This window comes from Apostichopus japonicus, chromosome 7 (assembly GCF_037975245.1).
Source record: "Apostichopus japonicus isolate 1M-3 chromosome 7, ASM3797524v1, whole genome shotgun sequence".
NCBI classification, from domain to species: domain Eukaryota; kingdom Metazoa; phylum Echinodermata; class Holothuroidea; order Aspidochirotida; family Stichopodidae; genus Apostichopus; species Apostichopus japonicus.
The window spans coordinates 15,735,831-15,759,752 of NC_092567.1; the positions used below are offsets into that span (position 1 = coordinate 15,735,831).

At 34.9% G+C, this 23,922-nt stretch overlaps 1 protein-coding gene across 1 annotated transcript; it reads left to right on the forward strand.

Moving 5' to 3' along the window:
- The first annotated feature begins 7,387 nt into the window (after positions 1-7,387).
- LOC139969458 (uncharacterized) lies at positions 7,388-15,763 on the forward strand. Its single transcript, XM_071974461.1, has 7 exons — positions 7,388-7,779; positions 8,684-8,799; positions 9,038-9,346; positions 9,687-9,998; positions 10,710-10,826; positions 11,913-11,971; positions 12,388-15,763. The coding sequence occupies exons 2-7, from the start codon at positions 8,733-8,735 to the stop codon at positions 12,868-12,870; spliced, it is 1,347 nt and encodes a 448-aa protein (XP_071830562.1). The 5' UTR covers positions 7,388-7,779; positions 8,684-8,732; the 3' UTR covers positions 12,871-15,763.
- Positions 15,764-23,922: the final 8,159 nt, after the last annotated feature.

The following is a 23,922-nucleotide window of genomic DNA, read 5'->3' on the forward strand; positions in this document are numbered from 1 at the left end:
TTATCTGATAGCAAATTAGATAAATGATGATTGTTTTGTGTTAATCTGCGATTATGGTTCAAAATATCAAAATTCACGTAAAATGGAATTAACAACATCTTACACTGTTAAAAGAAAATCTGTTAAAAAACAAATTTCTGTTGGCAGCAAGGTTTCCAGGAAATGACCGTTATTTCAAAACTGCACTGAGATAATCAAGGTAAAATATACAGTCTAAATGTTATCTATAGTATTTTCTTGCATTATAAGACTTTGTCCGTAAAATTATTATGATACGACGACCGTTATTTGACACTATATTATATGTAAAATAAATAGTCTAAACACGTTATTTATTCAGTATTTTTCTTGCAATAAATGGGTCTTTGTCTGTAAAATTGCTTTATTTTGAAGGTTACTAAACACTATGTTCTGGGTAGATATACAGCCTATAAATTTACATTATACAGTGTTTTTTCTTATGGTCGCTGTGTTTTCTTATGGTCATATGATCGCTGTGATTATATTGTATGTTAAATAGAAAAAAAAAGATAAACAAGGTCAAGGAAGGTTAAAGTAATCTTTGTCACATAGCAGATAAAAGTTTAATTTAAAGTTTCTGTTATAATCACAAGAAAAGTCACTCTCTTAATTACAAATTTGATATGCTACAAAATTACCCAAACATGTGTCAATTACAGTTGTAATCACTCCAGCTTGTCTGATAGAATTACTCATTATCAGTGAGATTATAAAAGAACACAAACAACAAATTATTGTTCTCTGAACTTTTATAAGCTGAAGTCATACATAAGATTAAACTTCAATAAGACAGGCGTTGATTGAGGGGTTGGGAAATTGCTGGGTGCCCCAGCCTTCCTTTCGAAAAAAAATCCGTTTTGTTATACTGACCGTACTTTCATTGCTTGAGAAATGTACTGATAATTCCGTATGTGACCATATTTGTCTCTCAGGACACTTCAGGAAATCCTGGATCAGAGAGCTGAAAATGTTCACAACTAACTAATAATAAAACACTAGCTTTAACACTTGAGACTTGCTCCACTCCCACTAGTGTCACAAACACATTCTGTGTTGCTCTACAACAAGAGTTAGTTACATATGTACTTGATGCATTTTAAGTTCATTGCATTATGTGACTACAGGAAGTATTTTTCATTATGCATTGCTTCACTTTCATGCTTTTGGCATCTGTCATCCACTCCAGATCGCCCTCAATGCAGCCCTCATTGTCATATTGGCAGATGATGTATTGGACTGACTTTACTATCCAGTCCGTAAAGTAAATTTTGAGCAAACTCCAATGTAACTGCACATTACCACGGATAGTTAAGGTCAAAGACATAGAATAACTTTAGGCAAACATCAAGAGCCTTCAGTAAGGTCTACTGATGCAAGGGCGTAGGAACGGGGGGGGGGGGGGCGCCAGCCCCCCCCCCAGTGAAAAACATGGGGGCGGAAGTATCATTCCGCCCCCCGCTCCGCAAGTCAGAAAACCCATTTTTCATTTCCAAATGAGAAAAAAATCTCATTTGGAGCACCAAATTGCATTTAAGGCCAGGTGAAAATGCAAAATTCTTTACAAAATGGAGTGAGAGTTGAAGTATGCTATATTGCACCAAATTGCATCTGAGGCCACCTGGAAATGCAAAAAAATTCCAAAGGGGAGGGGGACACCCCCTCCCCTTAGACCCCTCCCCCAGGCCGGCTATCAGTCTTTAGCCCCCCCCCCCCACTCAAAAGTACCTTCCTACGCCACTGTACTGATATGTTCTATGCCAATCCGCAACAACGAAACTTTAATGGGCAGCATCACGATCACCCACTATTAAAACAAAAACCTGGCGGTACTTATTCCTCCAAGTATTTCGGCGCAGTGGTACGCAGTGGTACCTACCTTCAACATTCAAATAAACAAAGTGGCTAAGCATAATACCGTTTCCTAAAGCCCTTCCAACCTTTTTGCAACAAATGCATCAGAACTTGTATATCAAAGTAGGGTAGCTCATTGACATTCATTGCAAACCTATACCTATCCATGTAAGTTTACCTATATATAGCCTAGGTTACATTCTAACAGGGACACAGCCTACATAAACAAAAACAGATTTATGTTATAGTACTAACAAATTGGCCTAGCTTAACTTGGTAGTAGGTGTGTCTAACGCTGGTCAAGGCGTAGCCGTTTGTACTAACGGGTCTAGCCTAATGTCAGGCTATGCGTAGACACACTGTGGGAATATTTACTGCACAATAGAACCAAACTTAGATTCTGAAGACCCTCAAATTCCAATGCATAATGGAGCTTTAACCCTGATAAAGCATTGTTAGCATTAAATATCACAGTTCCGCAAATATCCAAATGCGTCAGTCGAACAAGCAAGCTATAGATAAATATAGACAGTAATATCAGATTCATTTTCTCTCTTTATATTTTATTTTATATTTATATTTTATATATTTTCTCTATATTTATATTCTTACTCGATGAGGTGGCTTTATCCTTCGTAATGCAATTCTGTGTGGTACTAATTGGAATTATATCTGTTAACAACAAAAACAAAAATAATAGTCGTCATTACAGTGTGCCATGTATTGTGATGGCTGAGCTTGCCTTACAATAATAAAGCTGTTTCCACAGGCTTTTCGAAATGTCAAATCTTGTTTCAAAATTGCAACCTGTAATTATCTTCGAATATCTATCATCTTAATAACAACAATTGCTTCATCTCTTAAATTGTGGTTCATTCATACTTCCTAAATCCTATTGGTCCATTCAGGTCAGCTGACCGTGGTTAATCCTGTGAGTAACGCACGGTAAAATTACGGGGCATCACTTTAATAAATCTTTGGTTATATGTAACCAAAAATGTTTTGTTTTATGATTTTTCCCCCACACAAATGGTAGTGTATGAATGAACGGGGTTAGTCAACGGTCTAGCGTGATTGTGCATTAATCCTGTGAGTAACGCACGCTAGACCGTTGACTAACCCCTTATTCATTCTAATAATTTAAACAGAAAAGTTCGATACCTTCATATCCTACATTGAAGTTCAACATTTCTTTTTGGGTATATAGCCTATTTTAATCCAAATATTGGACTTTTTCTGGAAACTTTATTGAAATGTATAAAGTATTGAAATGTTTACTTTTTATTCCAAAATGTTGGCGTTTCATCTCAACTTTCGAATTTGCTCTCGGATATCAAACATGCCAATATATCCTCGAAGTTATAACTTTTTGGGATAGGTTGTATTAATGCAATAATTTTATGAATGAGATAAAGTATTTATTTGTAAACACTAATGAAAACTCACACAAGCACGTGTTGACGGCGGCACAATTTATATAAGTTCCGAACCCAGTGCTTGATATTTTTTATTCCATACATGGATTGTAATACTCATTAAACAATAAACGCTTAAGATAATTTCAAACAGACTTTTAAACTTATTGGATTTATGATTTTGTTTATAAATCAACTAGCAATTATTGATCGACAACAGTCATATCATTGGTGCCGACTTCACCGTTTGATCAACGCCACTGAGCATGATGCAATAGCGTCAAAATGCGTTATACTTGTTTACTATCGTATGAAAAACGACACATACCTTTTACTTTAAAGAGAAATTTGCGTCTGGAGTAACGTTTGTCGGTACAGGAGAAATTCCTTTCACTCAGTTGATTTCCCTGTATTTTAACATTAAGAGACCAAAACGTATAGCTGCAATTTCCCATTGAAATTCCGTCTATTGGCCGTTTTGGTACCGAGGTCCTGAAAATAATCTTCGTAGTTTCTCTCCAAGTAATGTTTGCAGTCGTCTTCTTTACTGGGCAAACTAGACAAACTAGTGTGTTAAGCTGTACTGGACATTCAATCTCATCTCCTGTAAACTCTGCTGTCGATGGACATTTTATAATAGTATCTTGCAGAGTGGCTGGAATTGCAAAATATAACAACTGGTTGAAATAAATAAACACTATAATTTGTTGCTCAGGATATGTAATTTGCATATGGATTGTTAAATACATACCTCTTTCAAATAGGAAAAGTAAGCCCAAGATGATGTACACAATGGAGTACCTGTAGGCTGCCATTCCACCAGTAAATACTCAGAAATACATTAAATGAAATATCTAATAACTATCCGTGCGCAGTCGACACTCACGCAAACGACATCATAAAGATTGGGCGTATCATTTTACAGGCAACTACAAGATAGAAAGTGAATGTAAGGCAATACCCGAATGTTAACAAGTATCACTCGAACGATTGTTTCACTTTGTTTTGTGCGTGCTGCTTCGTGTTCAAGTTCATTTTATATATCAAGGGTACTGTGCAGTCGAGCCACTTTACACTCAATACGTTCGCTAAACGCAATCAGACGTAATTTTGTGAGGGTAAAAATCACAATGTGTAAGGTTAATTAATGCCTGTAATTAGGTTCTGTATTTGAAGTTAGTTACCTGTATAACAATAAAACAAACATGACAATGTAACTTCAGTACATGCTTTTGTACTTCATCTACATTTTGTATAATCAGATATGTTTGGTACAATGGAATTGTCAATAATCTGAAAAATGTCTTAATATAGATGTTAATTTATCATAATGATGCATTTACTTTGAACTTATCATTTTCAACACTTTTGTGAAACTTCCTCGTGTCCAAACCAACTAATCCTCCCTCTTCTCCAACTAAAGAGGAAGAAAAGGAAACCGATGCTATATTATTTTTAATATTAAGGAAACCGTATCGTCACAAATCTGGATGACCGATACAGCATTACACAACCATGTACACGCGCAGATACATTTTGTGTTCGATGTATTTTCTTTTGGAGTACATTGATATATTATGTAAGTAATTCTTAGCGTACCACAGTAGCGGGGTATTGGACCAATAGTTAAAGTTTTCATTACGCACCACATTTTAATAGAATGAAGTCACATATATAAAATGTTTTAATGTTCCTTGATTGGAGATTTAAATCGTCAATATGCTGTTTTGAAGGTGTTAGAGGGTAGGCGGAAAGAAATTTATCGATCGAGCGAGCAAAAAACAACAAACATAGCAAAGTGAGAAACATTACAAAGAACACAGTAACAACTGTAAATCTTAAAGTTTTGTACCAAAGTAAACACTGGATCGTGCTATAAATCAGTAGCATGTGCTATTAGGATTACAGTAAGAGGTGGGGATACGGTTACCCTCAACAAATCCAGGTTGATGCATTTGTTGGTATGACACATATCCTCAGTTCTTACTATAAACCTAATAGCACTTGCGACCGATTTATCCTATTTATCAACACGATTCAGTTTTTACTGTCGTACTACACTTTAAGATTGGCAGTAGTAACTGTAATCTCTGTATGAATCAGTTGGATCCATGCTACTAACAATACGAGTACTCTGAACAGCGAATAACATGTCATGTTGAATCAGGGCTGGATTGTAGTTAGTATATATATTGGGAGTCACTTATGTAGTGACTTAAAAGTAATTCGAAAGAATGATATGTAAAAATATTCAAGGATCAGTGGGACAATGTGGATGCAGAGTAGAGTTAAAGTCATCAACGTGTCCCAATTAAGTTAATATAGTCACGTAGACAGAATCATTTTAAAAAGATAGTAAATCTAATTAAAATATGAATTATTAGAAACAAAGGCAATATGATGGCAGATGCGCAACTAGGCCGGTGTCGCCAATAATATCCGTGACAAGCACCGAAATAATAAACCGTCATTCCGCCGAAACCGGCAGTTGAAGCGACCATTATTTCTACTTAACGTGGAATCAGTAAACCTATAGTGCCCAATGCTTATCTAGATATTCAGATGGCCCCTTTTATATTTAGAAATCGAATGAATACGGCAAGCCAAGAAATAACAAACGCCCCTAAGTATTGTTTAAGGCACCTCGGAATCACCAAATTGGGAATGGCATATAGGAATGGCAGTCTGGTCAACTAAAAGGTAATCGATTAAATTGACAGTAAGTATAGCAGGAATATTTTCACGTGATATTCACACAGTGCACATATGGACGGCGTTCATTAATAACATAAAACCGAGGTTACCACCTTACGTTAAGACCACTCTTATTTGCTGCTTTTTGCACTATTCTAGATACCTATAGACACTAGGTAAGTTTTGCTATCTGTCCATTCTTAACTCAACATAATTCTTGTTGCCCAACGATTTCCGTGGTTCTCCCTCCCTCTTTCCGAATAAAAATTCATGTAAACAAGACATACTTATATACAGTAGTTAGGATGATGTAGTATAAATTCACAATCAGGGCCGCAACCAAGTATACTTTTTGGGAGGAAGTGAGCCCGCCCAACCCCACCCTTCTTCACGCTGGTAAACAAAATGTAATAACGATCTTTGTGTACAGTTTATAAATTCATAACATGTATATACATGGGGTTCAACCTATACAGTCGAACATTCTTCAACATCGTTTAAAATTTTTCAAAATAGCAACATCTTACACCTGACTTCATGCATTGTCAATACCACATCCCTCACCCCAGGACAAGAAAAGTGGTTGCTTCTCTGCTCACATTGCATTGCTTCATTTCTTCTTATGCTTTAATGATTATTAAGTGCAGTTCTTAAAGTTCTATTCCGGTACCCATCAAATAGGAATTCAAACGAAATCATGTCCTCAGCGGAAAGAGCATAGGAGTACCATATCCGAGCGTCTAGAGGTGTCAATTACAAATAAAAAACTGTTCCAAACTTAAACCATGATGATCTTGAGTGCGGCGCTTCAGGATGTTATTTATTTATTTATTTATTTATTTATTTTTCAAATTTTCTATAGCGCCTTATCCAATCAGAAATTGTTTTAAGGCGCTTTACAGTAAAATACATTCAAACATGATATACAAAAATATAAATCGAAAGTGTAATGTATAAAAAGGGTAGAAATTTGTTATATACAATCTGACAATAAAATGGGAAATCGAAAATTATACAAACAAGTTCTTAAAATTTAAAATATATATGTTATGCTAGATGAGGCAGTCTGCAAAGAGTATCAATGAATATTCTAGATACAACACCTTTATAAATATGAATCAATAAAAGTAATTCAAGATTCAACACTTTTATCAATTTGGAATAGTCAACATAATGGTAAAGTATTCCAGTAAGGAGAGTGGTGTTTAGCAGGTTCATCAACCAACTTTCGATGACGATAACGAAGTAAAATAAATTACATTTCTACTTTTTTTTTCATCCATTTCTACAAATTCATCCATGCTTAGTGTTTATTATCCGCATATTTAAGTGATACAGTATTTGGTTAATTTGATAGTCATTTAGTGATAACGGTATATCAGGGTCTGACAAATTCAACAAATTAGGCTTCAGAAATACATTTCCCAAGTGGGTCTACTGGGTTTTGTGCACCGATAGCTCATGTAGTATATCGAGCAGTGCTAAAAGTGAAACAAATAGTTTAATACAGAAGGCTACTGTTGTAAGTTCTTTCCCATATAGCTTGTACATTCGGTGCATTGGCAGACGACAACGTATTTGTAACTTGTGAATTGTAAAGACTTCCATTCCTGAGTAAATAATGATAACCCACGGTGTTTTAAACATTAATATATATCACAGTTTACCCATTGACCTTCGTACCGGGATTGTTTGTGTTAGGTAATATGCATAATATCACGTCTACAGCTAACTGTACAGTACTTCTCTTTGTGTTAACTGAAACAAATGAAGTACAGTGAGCTCAACGTTATACATTGTAAGTAACATCCGTTCGGTATTTTGGTACTTTTGAACATTATTTACTGCTTCAGGGAGTAATTGATCTAACGAATTTGAACTATATTGAAAAATACTGTTACTTTTAAAGTTATTAAGCGTATCATTTAGCTCCAAAGAAATCATTTTATTGGTAAAATAATGTACAGTATAATGAACTATGGACGCACATAGTGTACACAAAATATACTGTCCACGGTTGATCAGCAGGCCTCGTTTGTACTCAAGTACACACTGAATTTGTGGTTTCATAGACCTATGTAACCTGCAGAACGAAAGCAGTAAATTATGTTTAAAGGGATATTCTGGCGGTAGACTATGTAAAACTTGTATCTTTGAGAAGTATATTCCACACTTAATATTTTAGTTGAAACCCTCATTTCAAGTATTGGCACAAACTATGGATTATTTGAATGTTTCCTATCATTTAAACAGCTTTTTCTTGCTCTTCAAAATATTGTTACGAAAAATGAAGACGTTTTAAAGTATGTTGCTCTGCAGGAGACAACATTCAATTTGCTGTTGCCAGATAGATTCACAAAATAACACTAAACTTCACAAATCTAACATATCTACCATACAACATGCTACCCTGGAGACATCCGTCAAAATATTTTGCTAGGTCATGAGCTCTAGCCATCAGAAGATCCTCAGATAGGTCTAATAATATATAGTCTTGAAGATGCTTAAATGTAGGTCAACTGGTGACTATACTTTAACCTCAATGTCAATATATCTGGAGATTAATTCAAGGCAATAGTTACTTTACCATGGTGATATAAAACAGCATCGAACATTTTGTGCGATTTTCAATTTCAAGTTTATTTTATAAGGAAGTCTTGAAACAGATTAATTAAGAAGGAAGCATTTTTCTCCTCTGACAGATGAAACACGTTGTTCCACATTGTGACATAGGAAACCCGATAGTTCACCATGACGTCATATTATATTTTGGCAGTTGCATTTTCCATTGCAACTGCTTTATCAACTAGCTATTCAGGTAAGTATTTAATTGTTTTGCTTTATTTTATTTCTAAACAGTTTCTTCTAATCACAGTGTAAACGTATCGATTTGACACATTATTACAGAGTAGAATAATGAATGTTACCATAAAACAGTAAAAGGTCATCTTGCTCACAGAGTAGAAATCTTTATATTATACTTCGGTTTTAAAATATAATGATGATGCTTCATAAGAATGGTATAAAAAGTTCTATAAATGGTTTTTTTTACAAAGCGTCGTCACTTAGATGTCCAGAAGAACTGTTAGTTGAAGACGGGAGCATCCAAGTTGTCAACTGTTCACTCACCACGTCTTCACGTACTGACCTATACTGGTACGCAGGAGCCAGTACGAGCTCATTTCCCATCGCGCAATTGGTATCAGGTGTCAAACACGCTTGGCCAGTGCAACACTACGATATTAGCGACGATGGTTCACTTATCATCAAGAGCGTTGGTCGTAATCAGACAGGTCCTTACACCATTTTACACTTTATGGAAGATTACGAGTCGGAACAAGACACTGTGTTTATAAATCTTATAGGTAATGATCATTTTATACAAGTTAATATGTAAGGCAGATCAAGTTATAAGATAAGATCTAGAAAAATGTTGGAATCAAATAGAACATATTAACTACCTGTTAAAAATCATTTATCGCATACGTTTTCTCATTATCACTTGTTTTAAGTTATCCAATTATATATGTTTCACCTACAGTGGCGATTCTTTTACTGACACGAGTCTATGTAGGTGTTCTACCGGTTCTTGTAAATACTCTACTTTCTGAAATTCAGCGAGCGGGTAGGATAATGAACCTTTTATGCCGTTACAATATGCTTGTTTAATCTTTCTTTTTCAATTTTATTTAATTCCTTAAAAAGATCATTGTCCAGTGATAGACCAGTGTACCTCATGTGAAGATTGTCTAATACAAGCCACTGAAGACCTTATACTTCTCACGTGTACTATCACCAGTCCAACCACAGAGAAAATATCACCAATCTGGACTTACAATAATGGAAGTATAATTCAAGGTCGAATACACGAAGAACGACTGTCGGATAATTCGTGGAACGCCAGTGTCAGTTTGAACATTCAAAGCTTAAACTGTGGATTAACAGTTTTGCTTTGCTCCAGTTTTATAGAAGAAGAAGAAAATGAACGAATGGGTGCTAGAGTAAATGTAACGTTTGGTGAGTGGTTTTTGTTGTCTTGTTGGCATTTAGGGTATTATGTATATCATTACTCAGACCCATTTATATTATGTTACGCTATCTTATGTTATGTTATGTCATGTCATGTTATGTTATTGCCAAACCTGATATTCATACTTTCAGTCAAGTTAAAAACAGGCAGTGTCAAACGTTGTCAAAGAGACATTCCAAACCGAACTTAATTGATTACCAACACAGATACGCGTTTATTCAATGTCGACGCAAGTAATTGGGATACTTTATCAAAGGATATTCTCGGATCTTACCTATAGTTAATGCTACCGTACATAATGTGAACCTTTTTTGAAATTTAACTTTTAGATTGAACATAATTTGTGCATGAAAAATTAGCTCAAAGCACCGTATTGCGTTTGTAACGTACATTTATGAGCACAGAGTTTAATCGGATGTATAAAGCATGACTGTATCTTAAAGCATTCTGAATTAAGTTGGGTTAAGATTTCAAGTGTTTTGCAGTTTCATTAATTGGATGTGTAAACGGTGTCATAAAAGTGTCGCATATATTCTTTTTCCAAGTTATGGGACAACTAAACAATATTAATTAAAATAATGCCATTATTGTTACAAATTTTCATACAGTTTTGTTATATGTTTGGTTTTCTATCATTGTCATTTACATTATATTTACTTATGAACTTATGCGCAAATTTCTTCATTTAATATTAATAGTGTCATGTGATGACTTGGAAATACCTAATGATGGAAATGCACCGATTCTCATTGTTGCGTGCGTCATTGCAATCGTGATAATTGTTACTATGACTTTTCTCATTGCACTGTATTGCGGTAAGTGACATTCTACTTAACAGTTTTACCATTCTATCAGAAAAAGGCAAAAAACACAATGCTCACATTGCACAGAAAATAGATAAGCAAAGAAATAGTAAGTGCAACAAGAGATGCATCTACATATAGGCCTATTTTGCAGTTTACATTTATTCACATGTTGTATACTATCTTCCCGATCCCTTCTGGTAGATGTACATGCAAAGTTGGGTATAAATTATAATAGTTCACTTCCTTACATTGGGCACATATTATGTTATACACAGGTTAGGGTATAAAGTACTAATACGCTTAAGATAAACTTTTTACAGAACAATGAGAAGGTATACAAAAGGCATAAAGTCATGAAATTCATGTAAGTATAATTCCTTCCAATTATACATACATTTCGTGGATAATGATTGATAAATCCAAGTATAAGAGGCCGCTTGTAACGTTTACATTGCAGTAGAAATCCACAGATTGAAGCATTGTGTATAGCCCCAGGTTTGCCCGATTGGTCTTTGAATTTCAAAGCATGTTGCTACGTGCTAACTTGCAATTTATGTAGTCAACCTTTCATCAAAAGATATGGTAGCTTTAACATTTTGTTCTAATACACCTTTTGAAAAACCAAAAAATAACGAAATTGTTTCGTGTAACTTGCATCAGTTTGTTATCTTGTGTGTACGTCACAAATTAATTGTGATCAATGACAAACTTCAAAATGAGACGCTTGAAGAATGGCGGCAATGAGTGATACACGAGTTATGAGAAAAAGCCGATCCAACAAGATCCTAAGAATAAGACTTTCAAAAGTGATCGAGATATTAACCAAATGGTAACAATCCTTAGCTTGCAATTGATGTGCTTGAAAGGAAGCTTAATGCGTTCAAAATGTTAAGATATTAAATTACGTGAGATTGACAGTCTTTGTGAAAAATAGTACACCATTTCGATATTTGATATATTTGACTAAAATGTAGCCAAAGGTTACCTGAATTCTTTATCACATATATATTTTTTTATTCTTGTCCATTTATTGATATCAACGAAGACTGTGTGATATGTTGTGGTAATCTATTTAATTTACCGAATTTCACACAGGTCGCCGTTGCAAAAGAAACATGAAGAAAGAAGATGGAGATGAATATGAAGATGAAGATGTAAGTTTGCTGGATTCAATGCTTTGATTCATGTTTTAATTACAGCAATTACATTAACGTTTTTCTAATTTGCATGTAAGCCCCAAGATTTTCATCATTGTGCAAATTAAGCTTATTTGTAACACTATGGATGATACAAAATGAGCGAAAGTTGCATATGTTACTCGTCGTTTTGCATGTATAATGTACAATACTATGATTGAAGCAAAGGCTATAGAACATAGGACAATATCTCCACAGTACAGATATCGGAAATAATTTACATTCGTGATAGGAATAAAATGTTAGAAAACTGCTTAACTACTGCAAACTGTTAAAATTTGTTCATAATCGACGGTAGTGAGTATGATGTTATGTATCTGTCCTTCACATTGAGTACGTTTGTTATTAATCTCACCTTTTCTGCTTTTCTTAAGGAAATCGATCCGTTGATCGACCGGTTCTTGAAGACACAGTTACAAATTGAAACTCCTAAAGGAGAACGGAAAGAGATGTCCGCTGCATCTTTGTTTGATTTTGATGTCGAGTGGAACAACACGAAGCGTATTCTCTTTGTAGGGGATTTTTTAACTGAAGATTCGCCGATTGTAAAACAGGCATTTACGAAGTGCTCTCATAAGAACTTTGATGAACCACTTTTTATAGTTGATATAAAGAAACTAAATTTCGAAGCAGAATTTGCTAAAGAAATTCATAAACAATTACCTCCAAACAGCAAGTATTCTCTAAAAAAAGTGAATGAAATGTTATCGTTTGAAAAGTGTTGGTTGATATTAGATGGTGGTGGTGAACCGTTGGAGCTAACGAAGCCTCCTGTTTCGGAAGAAGATACCTATCTAGATAAACTTACAATATTTGATACGTTATGTAAAAATGAGAGTGATTTGCTAAGAGTTTAGGTAACTTCTATACCTTCAGTTCCTAGTAATAATTTCAGTGATTATACGAAAGTATACTTGCCGAAATCTAATGAAAATGAATCACAGAGCTCAATAACAAATCTTTGAATGCAATGAAAATATGGAAAACGAAACACTCTCCTTTTATAATGGGAACGTACACAGGATATAGTAGCTAACGTTACAGATCATATTCTCATTACGTTTGAATTATATTTGACAAAGACAATTAACCGACAGATTTTTGCAATGAGCAACCAAGGTCGGAATATGTGTTTGTCTCCTAGAATTTTTCTATTTGTAAATCATGGAAGTTATATGTTTTTACGTCTTCAAAATATAGCAATCGGGAACATAATGTAAAAATTATCGATTCTTTATATTAGTAGAAATGATATAAAAACTTAGTTTGATTTAGTTTATAAAAGTATAAAGATTCCGGCCTTACTATCAAATATTTTTTCATTTCATATTACTTGGATTATAATCGAATAAAAAGCTGTTTCGTGAACTTAATGTTAGAAATGAATTAATTGCTTAGAAAGTTATTGTAGTACCTATGCAATTTGCTATCGAAAATGACCTTGTATGCATACATCATATGTCCTGAAATTTATAGCGATATTCCGTATCAATTTGCGCTCCTTAGTACCATAGCTTTAAGCTGTTCGTTTAAAACGGCCATAAAACGACGGCCATAAAATTTGCAAAGGTCTATTACAGCTGGATTCCTTAACGTAATATAATAATTACGACACGATCAATCATGATGTGTCCTACATATTCTCGACATGAAGGTATATTGAATTCACATGACTAAATTTGAAATCATCAAATTGAATTCGTCTTTTGGCATGCAGTATTTGCAATATTCTGTTAACTATATCAAACTGATCGTTTGGGTCTATATAGTTGTCCTGTAAACAAAAGAAAGATAGGGAGACGGTGAGTAGGCCTACAGTGTACACGTATCACAAGTTGCATGTGACGACATGGTGGGTTATTTTCTTTTCACTTTATGAATCAATACCGTAAATAAAATTTGCCTAGGGAGGCAATTTTCCTATTATATTTTGTCTTGACATGGAATCATGGTATCAATGTAAATGTCTTTCCTTTTAGCAAACATCCATTTTTTCCGAATCTGATTCGAATATGATATGATTGATTGGATTTTGACGCAGCAAAGTTGCGTGTGCAGCACAACGCCTTACGTCATTTAAACACTTTGGTTCCCACTGAGTGAAGGAACTAGATTACTGTAATGTTATCTCAAATGATTGGCATATTCTCTTAACACAGACGTCGCTCTGATAAAAATTAAATTCATGATAACTGAAATTTTCCTGGCGGTTAACTGATGTATATACACTATAACAGTTACGTAACTCTTTTGTTGTTACGAATCTAAGGTTCCAAGCTCTTTTTAAGAAGCTTTCGATAGGAAAGGGACCTTTCCATACCTCTCAGGAGAATCAAATCATCCTGGGTTTTATTAAACTGGACACACTAAGACACTGACTTATACTAATCGATATGACTTTGAATATAAAATTACCTCATTGAGGACAATGACTATCAGAAGACGCAATAACATAGAATCGTTAATCAATAGCGTTACGCCATTCACTAACGGGTCAGGGAACGTTTGGCTTAAACCTAGATCATTAACCACTTGTATTGGTATTGATGCACCTACACCCCATATAGAACCGAGCATATTACACGGTGCGCATCTGAATACTGAACGTATATCACAGAGCACCCTCTATCAGACATCTTATCTGAACCACCAGCCTTTACCTTTCGACGAGCGAAAAGCGACTCTTGCATTAGAACGGGTCCCCTTTCAAAAACAGTCCGACACAGCAACGAACCCTGCCACTAAGTACTCTTGCAAGAACCAGTCAAACACAGTACTCGTCCTGTGACACCTTTTTTTGCAATCATACTAAAGTTTGTACCATTCGGCTACCGATGGGCACTTTAAGTACATTCTGGCCTGAACATGCATATGTGTATAGTATACCTACGATATACTAGCATGTTGGTAAGTGCTTATTATCAAGTCACAATGTAACATTTTCCATTGGTCGTGTGTTTTGATTGTGGTCTAATTATATTTAAATGGTATACTTGATATGTCAAGTGGTGTTTTCTACATGTTTAATGGTTTGCATGCCTTTACTTAAAGAAGTTATAAAATGGACAGATTTTTCTTTATCATCGTATTCTGTACACTCGTTGCTTCCAATGATACCCAATTTGTGGCAAACGAAGCTTGCATCCTCGAGGAATAAACGATCAAAAATTCAAGGGAAATTAAAACTTTCTAAAAATTGTGTATATACGGTAATGCGGCGTGACGTCAGTCGAGGAACTCAGCTCACTTCCGGGACGCTATGTTTACATTCTTAAAGGTCTGGATACACACAACATTACATTTTTGCAACGCTCCGTATTAATTGAGATTTAGTGTTTGGAGTTCTGTTTTTACGTAAATTTATCTCGTAACTGTTAAATATGCTGAGCCGATGTGTGGTTGCAGGTTGCTCCACCACAAGTAAAGACGGATTTCCGCTGCACGCATTCCAAAAGATGACAGAAATCGAAGAATTTGGACATGACTCTTTCAAACACTACACATACACAACGTTACGAATACTTGTGGGCCTATGCTATTGCCAAATAATATGTTATGACCTTAGCATAAGCCTCCTTGATACAGCAATGACTTTTTTTTTATTGGTTACCTAATATTTTACACAAAACTTAAAGCCAGTTGGTTTAAGAACAATCAATACTTGATCTGCATTTTTTCTTTTGTGGTGAACCTGGCGTTGTGCTATGTATTGTGTTATTTTACGTAACAGTTGAAAGATACAATTACACGGACTAGCCTGTTATACAACGTATATTAGTTAGGTCTAGACCTCATGTTACCACTACTTGCAACTGCACTGTACAGAATGTCACACTTTCCTTGCACTGTAAGCAACAACATTATAGAAGCTTCGCTAAGAAGTTAAGTAGCATGATCATCGACATTCGAGATCATTTAATCATATTATGTTCTTAATAAAGGTGGTTTTTTTTATGCTGACCGACCAGTTTCGGTTCAGGATAGTCCAACCGTTCTGTTCGGGGACTTCGATCAGCAGCGGCGCGTCTCGCCCATCGGGATCGTTTTACAATTCTTCGAGAGGTCTCTGGGGAATACTTTGACAGCAAATTTCTGACAGTTGTAGTAATGCAGATAAACCATTCCAAGACATGAAAACCCACCACTTCAAAACCTTTTCAAAGATATATGTTTTACTAAGATCTAGAGTCAGTGAAGTTGCTTTATTCAACCATTTCCTTCTGGCAAACGAGGGTAGGAGGAAGTAATGGGTAAATTAGTGTGGGTAAGTCTAATCTTGTGGTCAAGGCGACAGATGGCGAGGCGACGAGTTGCAATTGAATAGTTTCTTTAAATATATTATGTTAATGAGGCATAGCTTTCGTTGATGTCGGTTGGTCTGGTATTTGTTGAGTTCATGAGGTAATGCATTGTAGCACTTTTGCTGTTGTTTTGGAATAATTTTTAATAATGTATCAGTAAAATGTCATTGTTGCTATGTTCAAAAGATGGCGAAAAGTGGATCCGTACCCAGTTTAAAGTCAAGAAGTAGAGTACAAAATAAAAGTAAAAGAAAAAGAAAAACAATTCATTCCTATGGTAATATTTACATCACACTGCTTCACTTTTAATATAGACTCTTTAAGGTTGAAATGTACAAATCTCGTAAACTACATACTTTTAATAATTGACAGAAAATTTTGGAGCAGGAAGCGCAGATTCAGTCCTTCTACATTAACATTTCAAAATCAGTTAACTTATCGTGGTATTACAGTAAGGCTTGCTTGTGATAATGAAAAAAGTAGAACATCTCATTTATAAGTATATACCGCTTATTTCAGGACATTAATGTCAGAACTAATGCCAGCATTTGTTGGTTAATCACCCATCAAAATAAAACATGTTTTTAAATTGCAAATTTGAAATATTGTATGGTTAATTAAGTCGAATTTTCATAATAATAAATTTACTAAAACAAAAGTCTACCGGGTAATTTTCAGACGAGACCCAAAAATATTAAATGTATTCTGTTGGTCACTTGCTGCAGGAGCTGCATGGAAGGTATTACAGATTAGTGAATAATAGGATACAATAGAATTAATCATATTACTTTGACATTTAGCTTGAACGGTAAACCACATTGAAAAGTGACAAGTCAGAGAGTAAGTGATAAACGGGGTGTTCTTTCTCAACAACCTCTTTTGTTAAAAAAAAAAAATATTTCCTTGTTTCGATTCAGACAATATTTTGCCACGAGTGGTCCTATTATTCGGTATGGAGCATTAATCTTAACATACGATTGTTGTAAAAGCAAAAGTACTTGGCTGACGTTAGTTTCCAAGTATCTCTCAAAGTACAAGTTTAGCAATACTAATTATAGGTTCATTCTTACTCAACTGATTGATATCTATGAGTACGCAATAAAGTAGTTACTTTCCAATTGAAAGTTGGATAGACTACATGAAATTTACCATACATAATATGGTTGCTTATGATAAACCTTACCTGCCCATATCAGTGTATGTAACGCCTTAAGTCCATCAAACTGGGGTAACGCCATGTTGACCTCATCATGCTTGGCGTATATCAACTGAAGAGCAGTTCAATGAGTTTCTTAACTGAACAAAATAACTAAATCTAATTGCGCTTTTTAAATGCAAACTACGTCTTTCTGAAATGTTGTGTGAATCTTAACAGATTGCTATGTGATTGGTGAGTATGTGGCTATTAGTATGCCCGTTCTATGAGGAATTGAGAAAGGAATATTGCGTTTGTCTCTCACCCGACTCCGATCAATAAATCCTATTAAGGTCTACAAGTTTTGCGTTATCTAGTACCTTTTACCAACAATAACAACATTGCAATGTATGCAAATCATATCCTGAGAACAACGGACAGGTGGGGGACTAGGGATTTATTTCGTTGATCGAAATTGTAAATTGATATTTAGCACATTTTCCCCGGCAGAATCGAAAGTATCTTTTTCGGAAATGCTGCTGCATTAAGAACTTTAGCAAACCTACCGAATATAAGTCAATCAAAATAAGGTTGCACCCATAACTTAAATTGGATTTTCAAATACGTCTACAAAATAACTTATATTAATAAATCCTTTACAAATGTCTTTCATATCATTTTAGCCACTATTAGCAAATCTAAAAAAACAATTTATACAAATGACAAAGTGGGTTGGTTGATTAGTTAGTGATGAGATATTAGAATCACAAAACATCGGGAAAACCTAAATGCTGCATTAAATCATACGGGTATGAGTCAATTACAAAACAAGAAAATAAAATCAAACAACCAATTCACTTTTTTGCTTGATTGAACTTCGTTACCAGGTGTTATTCCAATATTTTCACTTTGTTTTTTTCGTTGACAATGAAACGATGGCAAATAACTTGTACACGGACTGTGTAGAAACTCTATAACTCTTACACTCAACATATTATCGGAACATTCATTTCTTTTTCAATGGAAGACTTCAGGTTCGCCACTGTGTACAACATACTGGGTTTATTTTGTCTATATGTTGGAGGATGTGGAGATTTAACTACCTATTTACATGCTGCATATCTTCATCTAACAGACCACGGTGTTTCAATCATATGTGATATTTTGTTCTTACAGTTTCCCTACAAGAATGATTTCTTACCTACGAAATAAAATGAAGGATTCGTGATCCTTACTCCTGATTTGAGGAGACCACAGTGGGACAAACCTCATGGTTAATATTGCAATCAATATGGTTAATATTGCAATCAATAAAACTGTTCCACTGCTGATGAGTATTAATGACAGCGTCTTATCTAATGGAAATTTAATAAACGATAATTGTGTCTGTTCATCTGTAATTATGGTTGAACTTGTCAAACCCGTAATTTGGAATCAACAACAAAAACAACAAATGGCGTCTTTCCTGAATTTATTATAGCATTATATTGACCTAAAATTACTGAAAATTCTAATGCCTTTTCCAATGGAGGAAGAGGGAAGTTCACGTACTACTCAGACACTGACCAGCTTCCATAGTTTGGTCCGTCAAGTGCGTACGTACGTTTGTAGAAGTTCGAAAAGTTACAGTAGTAGTTCCTACAACACCTCAGTATACCATGTCATGTCATTTAGCCCTAAACATATCTTTGATGGCGTTTAAGTGTCATGTTAGGTTGGTAGGTGATGGAAGTAGCTCGAAACACACTGCAGTCGGGCTCACTTTCAATAAAACGAGCGATGTGGCTGTTTTGTAATGTTAGAATCTTAATTTAACGAACAAAATGTAAAAGTCGTACATAAAAAGCAAGTAAGTGTTGCCATTACTTAAAACTATTAATAGTAACTAACCAAGTAACTCTATGGTCGAAAGAAAGTGCTTGCCAGGTAAAATTGGCAGTTTTACCATGATTGACGGTTATGAAAGAATGTGCTCTAATAAAATTTGTCTGTCATTTCAAGGACCAATGTGTTTCATATCGATTGAAAAATGAAATTGCCACAATCGATTTTGATGAGTATCACAAATCTTACGTTATTTGAAAGTCAACGACAAGAGTTACGTAAATTAAGTTATATGGCGGTTTAAGGTAAGAGGAGATCCGAATATTTTTTTCGCTAAAATCGAACTCACCTTCGTTCCGGACAGGCCCCCATAAATGTCACGGATTCTTTTCAAGAGAGCAGTCGACAACGGTGTAAAGACGGACAGAGAGAGCATATGAGTTTCAAAGGTTCGATATAATTACTAACAACAACAATAAAATTAATAGCGGTTACATAGAACAATTAAAAGTCATCATTTTCTATATATATATCCTTTTAAACGTTTTAACTTCTATACTTCATATGGCATCCTTTCCTTCTTATGGTCCTAGTGTTGTTTCGTTGAGGGTTCTGTCAACGTGTATGGTTAATACAAATGAATGTTCTTTCTTTCTATATGAGCGTCGGCCTTTTCCTTTTCTTAGTTTCACGTTCTGTTTCTTTTCCTCGTTCAAGCTTTAATTTAGCCTCTTCCCTGCCTCTTTTGCCATCTATAAAAGTACCAAAAACACCGAATTTAATTCGTAAAGTAATGAGTCCATGTTATCTCAATGAAGGTGGAAATTGGTTTCTTTTGAACTAAAATTCTGAGCTAACATGTTATAATTAAACAAGAGCAACTTACGGTTTTGCTTTCGGTTCAAGACCGAGATTGAAAAGAGAGAGCACGTGGCTTTACTGTTCTATTTATACCCGATGCCGACGGAATTCCGATACTCGTTAACAAAGAAATTATTACGTAATGCTTAAGGATGCACAAAACCATGGCTAAATAATTAGCATCCAATTAAATAAACACGTAAAGCAATCAATAAAATACTTGAGGGGGTTATCCCCGAACGGGTTGTGACATTTCACTCCCCTCCTCTTGAAGAAAATGTTTCATTTTCTTAATACTTTTAAACATTTACAACACAACTCTTTTCTTAACATTCTTAAACATTTGTAACTTTTTTTGTCTTTATATTCTTAGAATTTGTAACTCAATTATTTCCTTATAGTAAACAATACTATTACGATACACTGTTCAACTGTTCATACAATGACTCAATTACGAGATCAAACGACTTAAACAATCTGCACCAACATTTGATGAACCCTTAATTGCTTCAATTCTCAATTTATAGGGTTGAATACTTAGAGACCATCTCATAATACGTGGATTTGCTAATCTAGCCTTTTGAAGAAATGCTAGAGTCTGTTTGTACGGTAAATTCTCTACCGTAAAGGTATCGTTGGAATTTGTTAATCCCCCAAACTAAAGCAAGGCATTCCTTCTCCATGACAGAATAAGCCTTCTCTCTTTGTAACAGTTTCCTACTTGCGTAAGCCACAGGAAATAACTCGTTATCATGCTCTTGTAAGAGTATGGCTCCTAATCCTAAATCTGATGCATCTGTTCTTAGAATAAATTGTTTTGAAAGATCAGGCAGGTGCAAAATCGGAGAGCTGGAGAGCTTATTTCTCAAAGACGTAAAAGCTAATTCTTGACTGTCTCCCCAAACTAGTTTGTTAGGTTCCCTATTTTTAGTTTTGTCAGTGAGAGGGGATGCTATCGCAGCATAATTAGGTATAAAACCCCTATAATATCCAGTTAGACCCAAGAATGATCGGAGTTGTTTCTTGGTCTGTGGTCTTGGTGCAGCCTTAATCTTTTCAACTTTATCCAATTGGGGTTCTAATTTTCCTTTTCCTACAACATGACCTAAAAATTCTACCCTTTGCTTTGCAATGCAGCATTTGCTAGGCTTTGCTGTCAAATTTGCTTCTCTGAGTCTCTTAAATACTGTACTAAGTACGTTTAAGTGTTGTTCCCAAGTTGGAGTATGGACAAGAATATCATCCAAATAGCAGTCTACATGACGTAATCCTTTGAGCAAAATGTCAATAAATCGATAAAATACTTGAGGGGGTTATCCCCGAACGGGTTGTGACAAGGCGGTCTGGTTATTATCAACATTGTGATAAAACTGTTGTTATCCTAGAGGATTTTGTTGTATATTAGATGATTGTATACCAGATGATTGTAAACAAGATGAAGGTTGTCCTGAAAAAAGCAAAATGTATAAAATTCGTACACATGATTAACAAGTATTCCCTTTCTCTATACAATTTTATTTCTGTTCTAAAGTATTGAAAAAGTTTCTGAAAATGTAACGTCTTATCCGGAAAAAAAGTAGTGTGATAATTAACCTAGTATATTAAAACACGTGCTTTTAAGAAACAAACGATTTGCCGTTCCATGGAACGAGATAAATATCAAAATACATATATATCGTTTTAGAATTAGATTTAGTCGCAATAATTTTTTTCCTCAATTTTTTTTGTTAATGTCATCGGAAATAAACGTTCACAAAGTACATCTTTTATTATCATTCTCTTAACCTTGGGCCTTACAATTGCAAAGTTCATTATAGCATACTAGAGATCACGTACGAGTTAAATTGACCAACGACCAACTAAACCATACGCCAAAGACCGTCTTCGCGTTTGCTCTATCGGCAGGGCATATGGTTTCAAAATTGCACCCTGTAATTATATTGGAATATCTATCTTCTTAAAAAATAGATTACTTCTTCTCGTAAATTGTGGTTCAATCCACTTAATTTCAAAGAAAAGGTCGATACCTTGATATCCTACATCGACGTGTTTTATAAATGTAGACTATTTTAATCAAAACTTTGGACTTTCTTTTAAAATCTTGTTTGTATCGAAAGGTCGACTTTTTATTCCACAATTTGGCGTATCAACTTTCGAATTTAATCTCGAATATGAAAACGTCAACTATATCCCCGAAGTAATAATTGTATTAGATATTGAGACATATTCCTAGAAATTACGACTTATAATCTCAAGGAAATTAGTCTTAAAGTGGTACTGCGTAAAGTGATTAGTATAGGTAGGTAAAGGTAAAATTGCTCCACATTAATGCATTGTTACAATGTGCGGTGTTTTATGTAAAATTTTACTTAGTATGTCAAACGTTTGACTTTTTACTAAGATTTTGAGCAAAGAGTCCCGCACTTTTGACCGATGTGAGGTATACGAAATACTCTGTAACTCTCTTTACCAATGCAAAGATCCAACTGAATGATCCAGCACCGGCGTGCAGAGTGAATCTCTAGTTACCAAAGCTTGGGATAGCTACACTTTACTTCTTTGGTTTTTTTATTTATTTTATTCTTTTTTTTTTTTTCTACATGTGTTTTAGTACTCATTTAACAATAACTGCGAAGATAATTTGAACAAACTATTAAAACTATAGGATTTAATATTTTGTTTCTACATCTTAGCAATTATTGATCGAGCACAGTTATATATTTGCTACCGGTTTCCCCCGTTGAAGAACGCCACTGAGCATGATGCATTAGCGTCACAATGCGTTATATTTGTTAACTATAGTATGAAAAATCACACATACCTTTTACTTTAAAGAGAAATTTTCCTCTGGTGTAATGTTTGTAAGTACAGGAGAAATTCCTTTCACTCGGTTGATTTCCATGCATTTCAACATGTAAACTCCAAAACGTATAGCTGCAATTTCCCATTGAAATCCCGCCTATTGGCAGTTTTGGTACCGAGGTCCTGAAAATAGTCTTCGTATTTTCTCTCCAAGTAATGTTTGCAGTCGTCTTCTTTACTGGGCAAACAAGACATACTAGTGTGTTTAGCTGTACTGGACAGTCAATCTCATCTGTAAACTCTGCTGTCGATGGACATGTTATAATTGAATCTTGCAGAAAGGCTGAAAGTGCAAAATATAACATCTGGTTGGAATAAATAAACACTATAATTTTTTGCTCAGGATATGTAATTTGCAATGAATTGTTAAATACATACCTCTTTCAAATAGGAAAAGTAAGCCCAAGATGTTGTACACAGTGGAGTACCTGAAGGCTGCCATTCCACCAGTAAATACTCAGAAATACATTAAGTGAAATATCTACCAATTATCCGAGCGCAGTTGACACTCACGCCAAAGGAAATACTCATAAAAATTGTGCTTATCATTTTACAGGCAACTACAAGATAGAAAGTTAATGTAACGTAATACCCGAATGTTAACAAGTATCACTCGAACGATTGTTTCACCTTTTTTTGTGTGTGCTGCTTCGTGTTCAAGTTGTAAATGTCGTAGGTCGCGAGCTCATTTGATATATCAAGTGTACAGTCGAGTCACTTTACACTCGATAAGTTCGTTAAACACAGTCAGACGTAATTTTGTGAGCGTTAAAATCACAATATGTCAAGGTTAATTAATGCCAGTATTGATGACTTGTCATAAAACGATATAGGCTCTATACCCCAGAGAAGCAACCACCTTTTTGTAGTTGGGGGCTGAGATGTTGCAATGAGACATTGGGGTCTAAGAGAAATTGTGTAAAAAC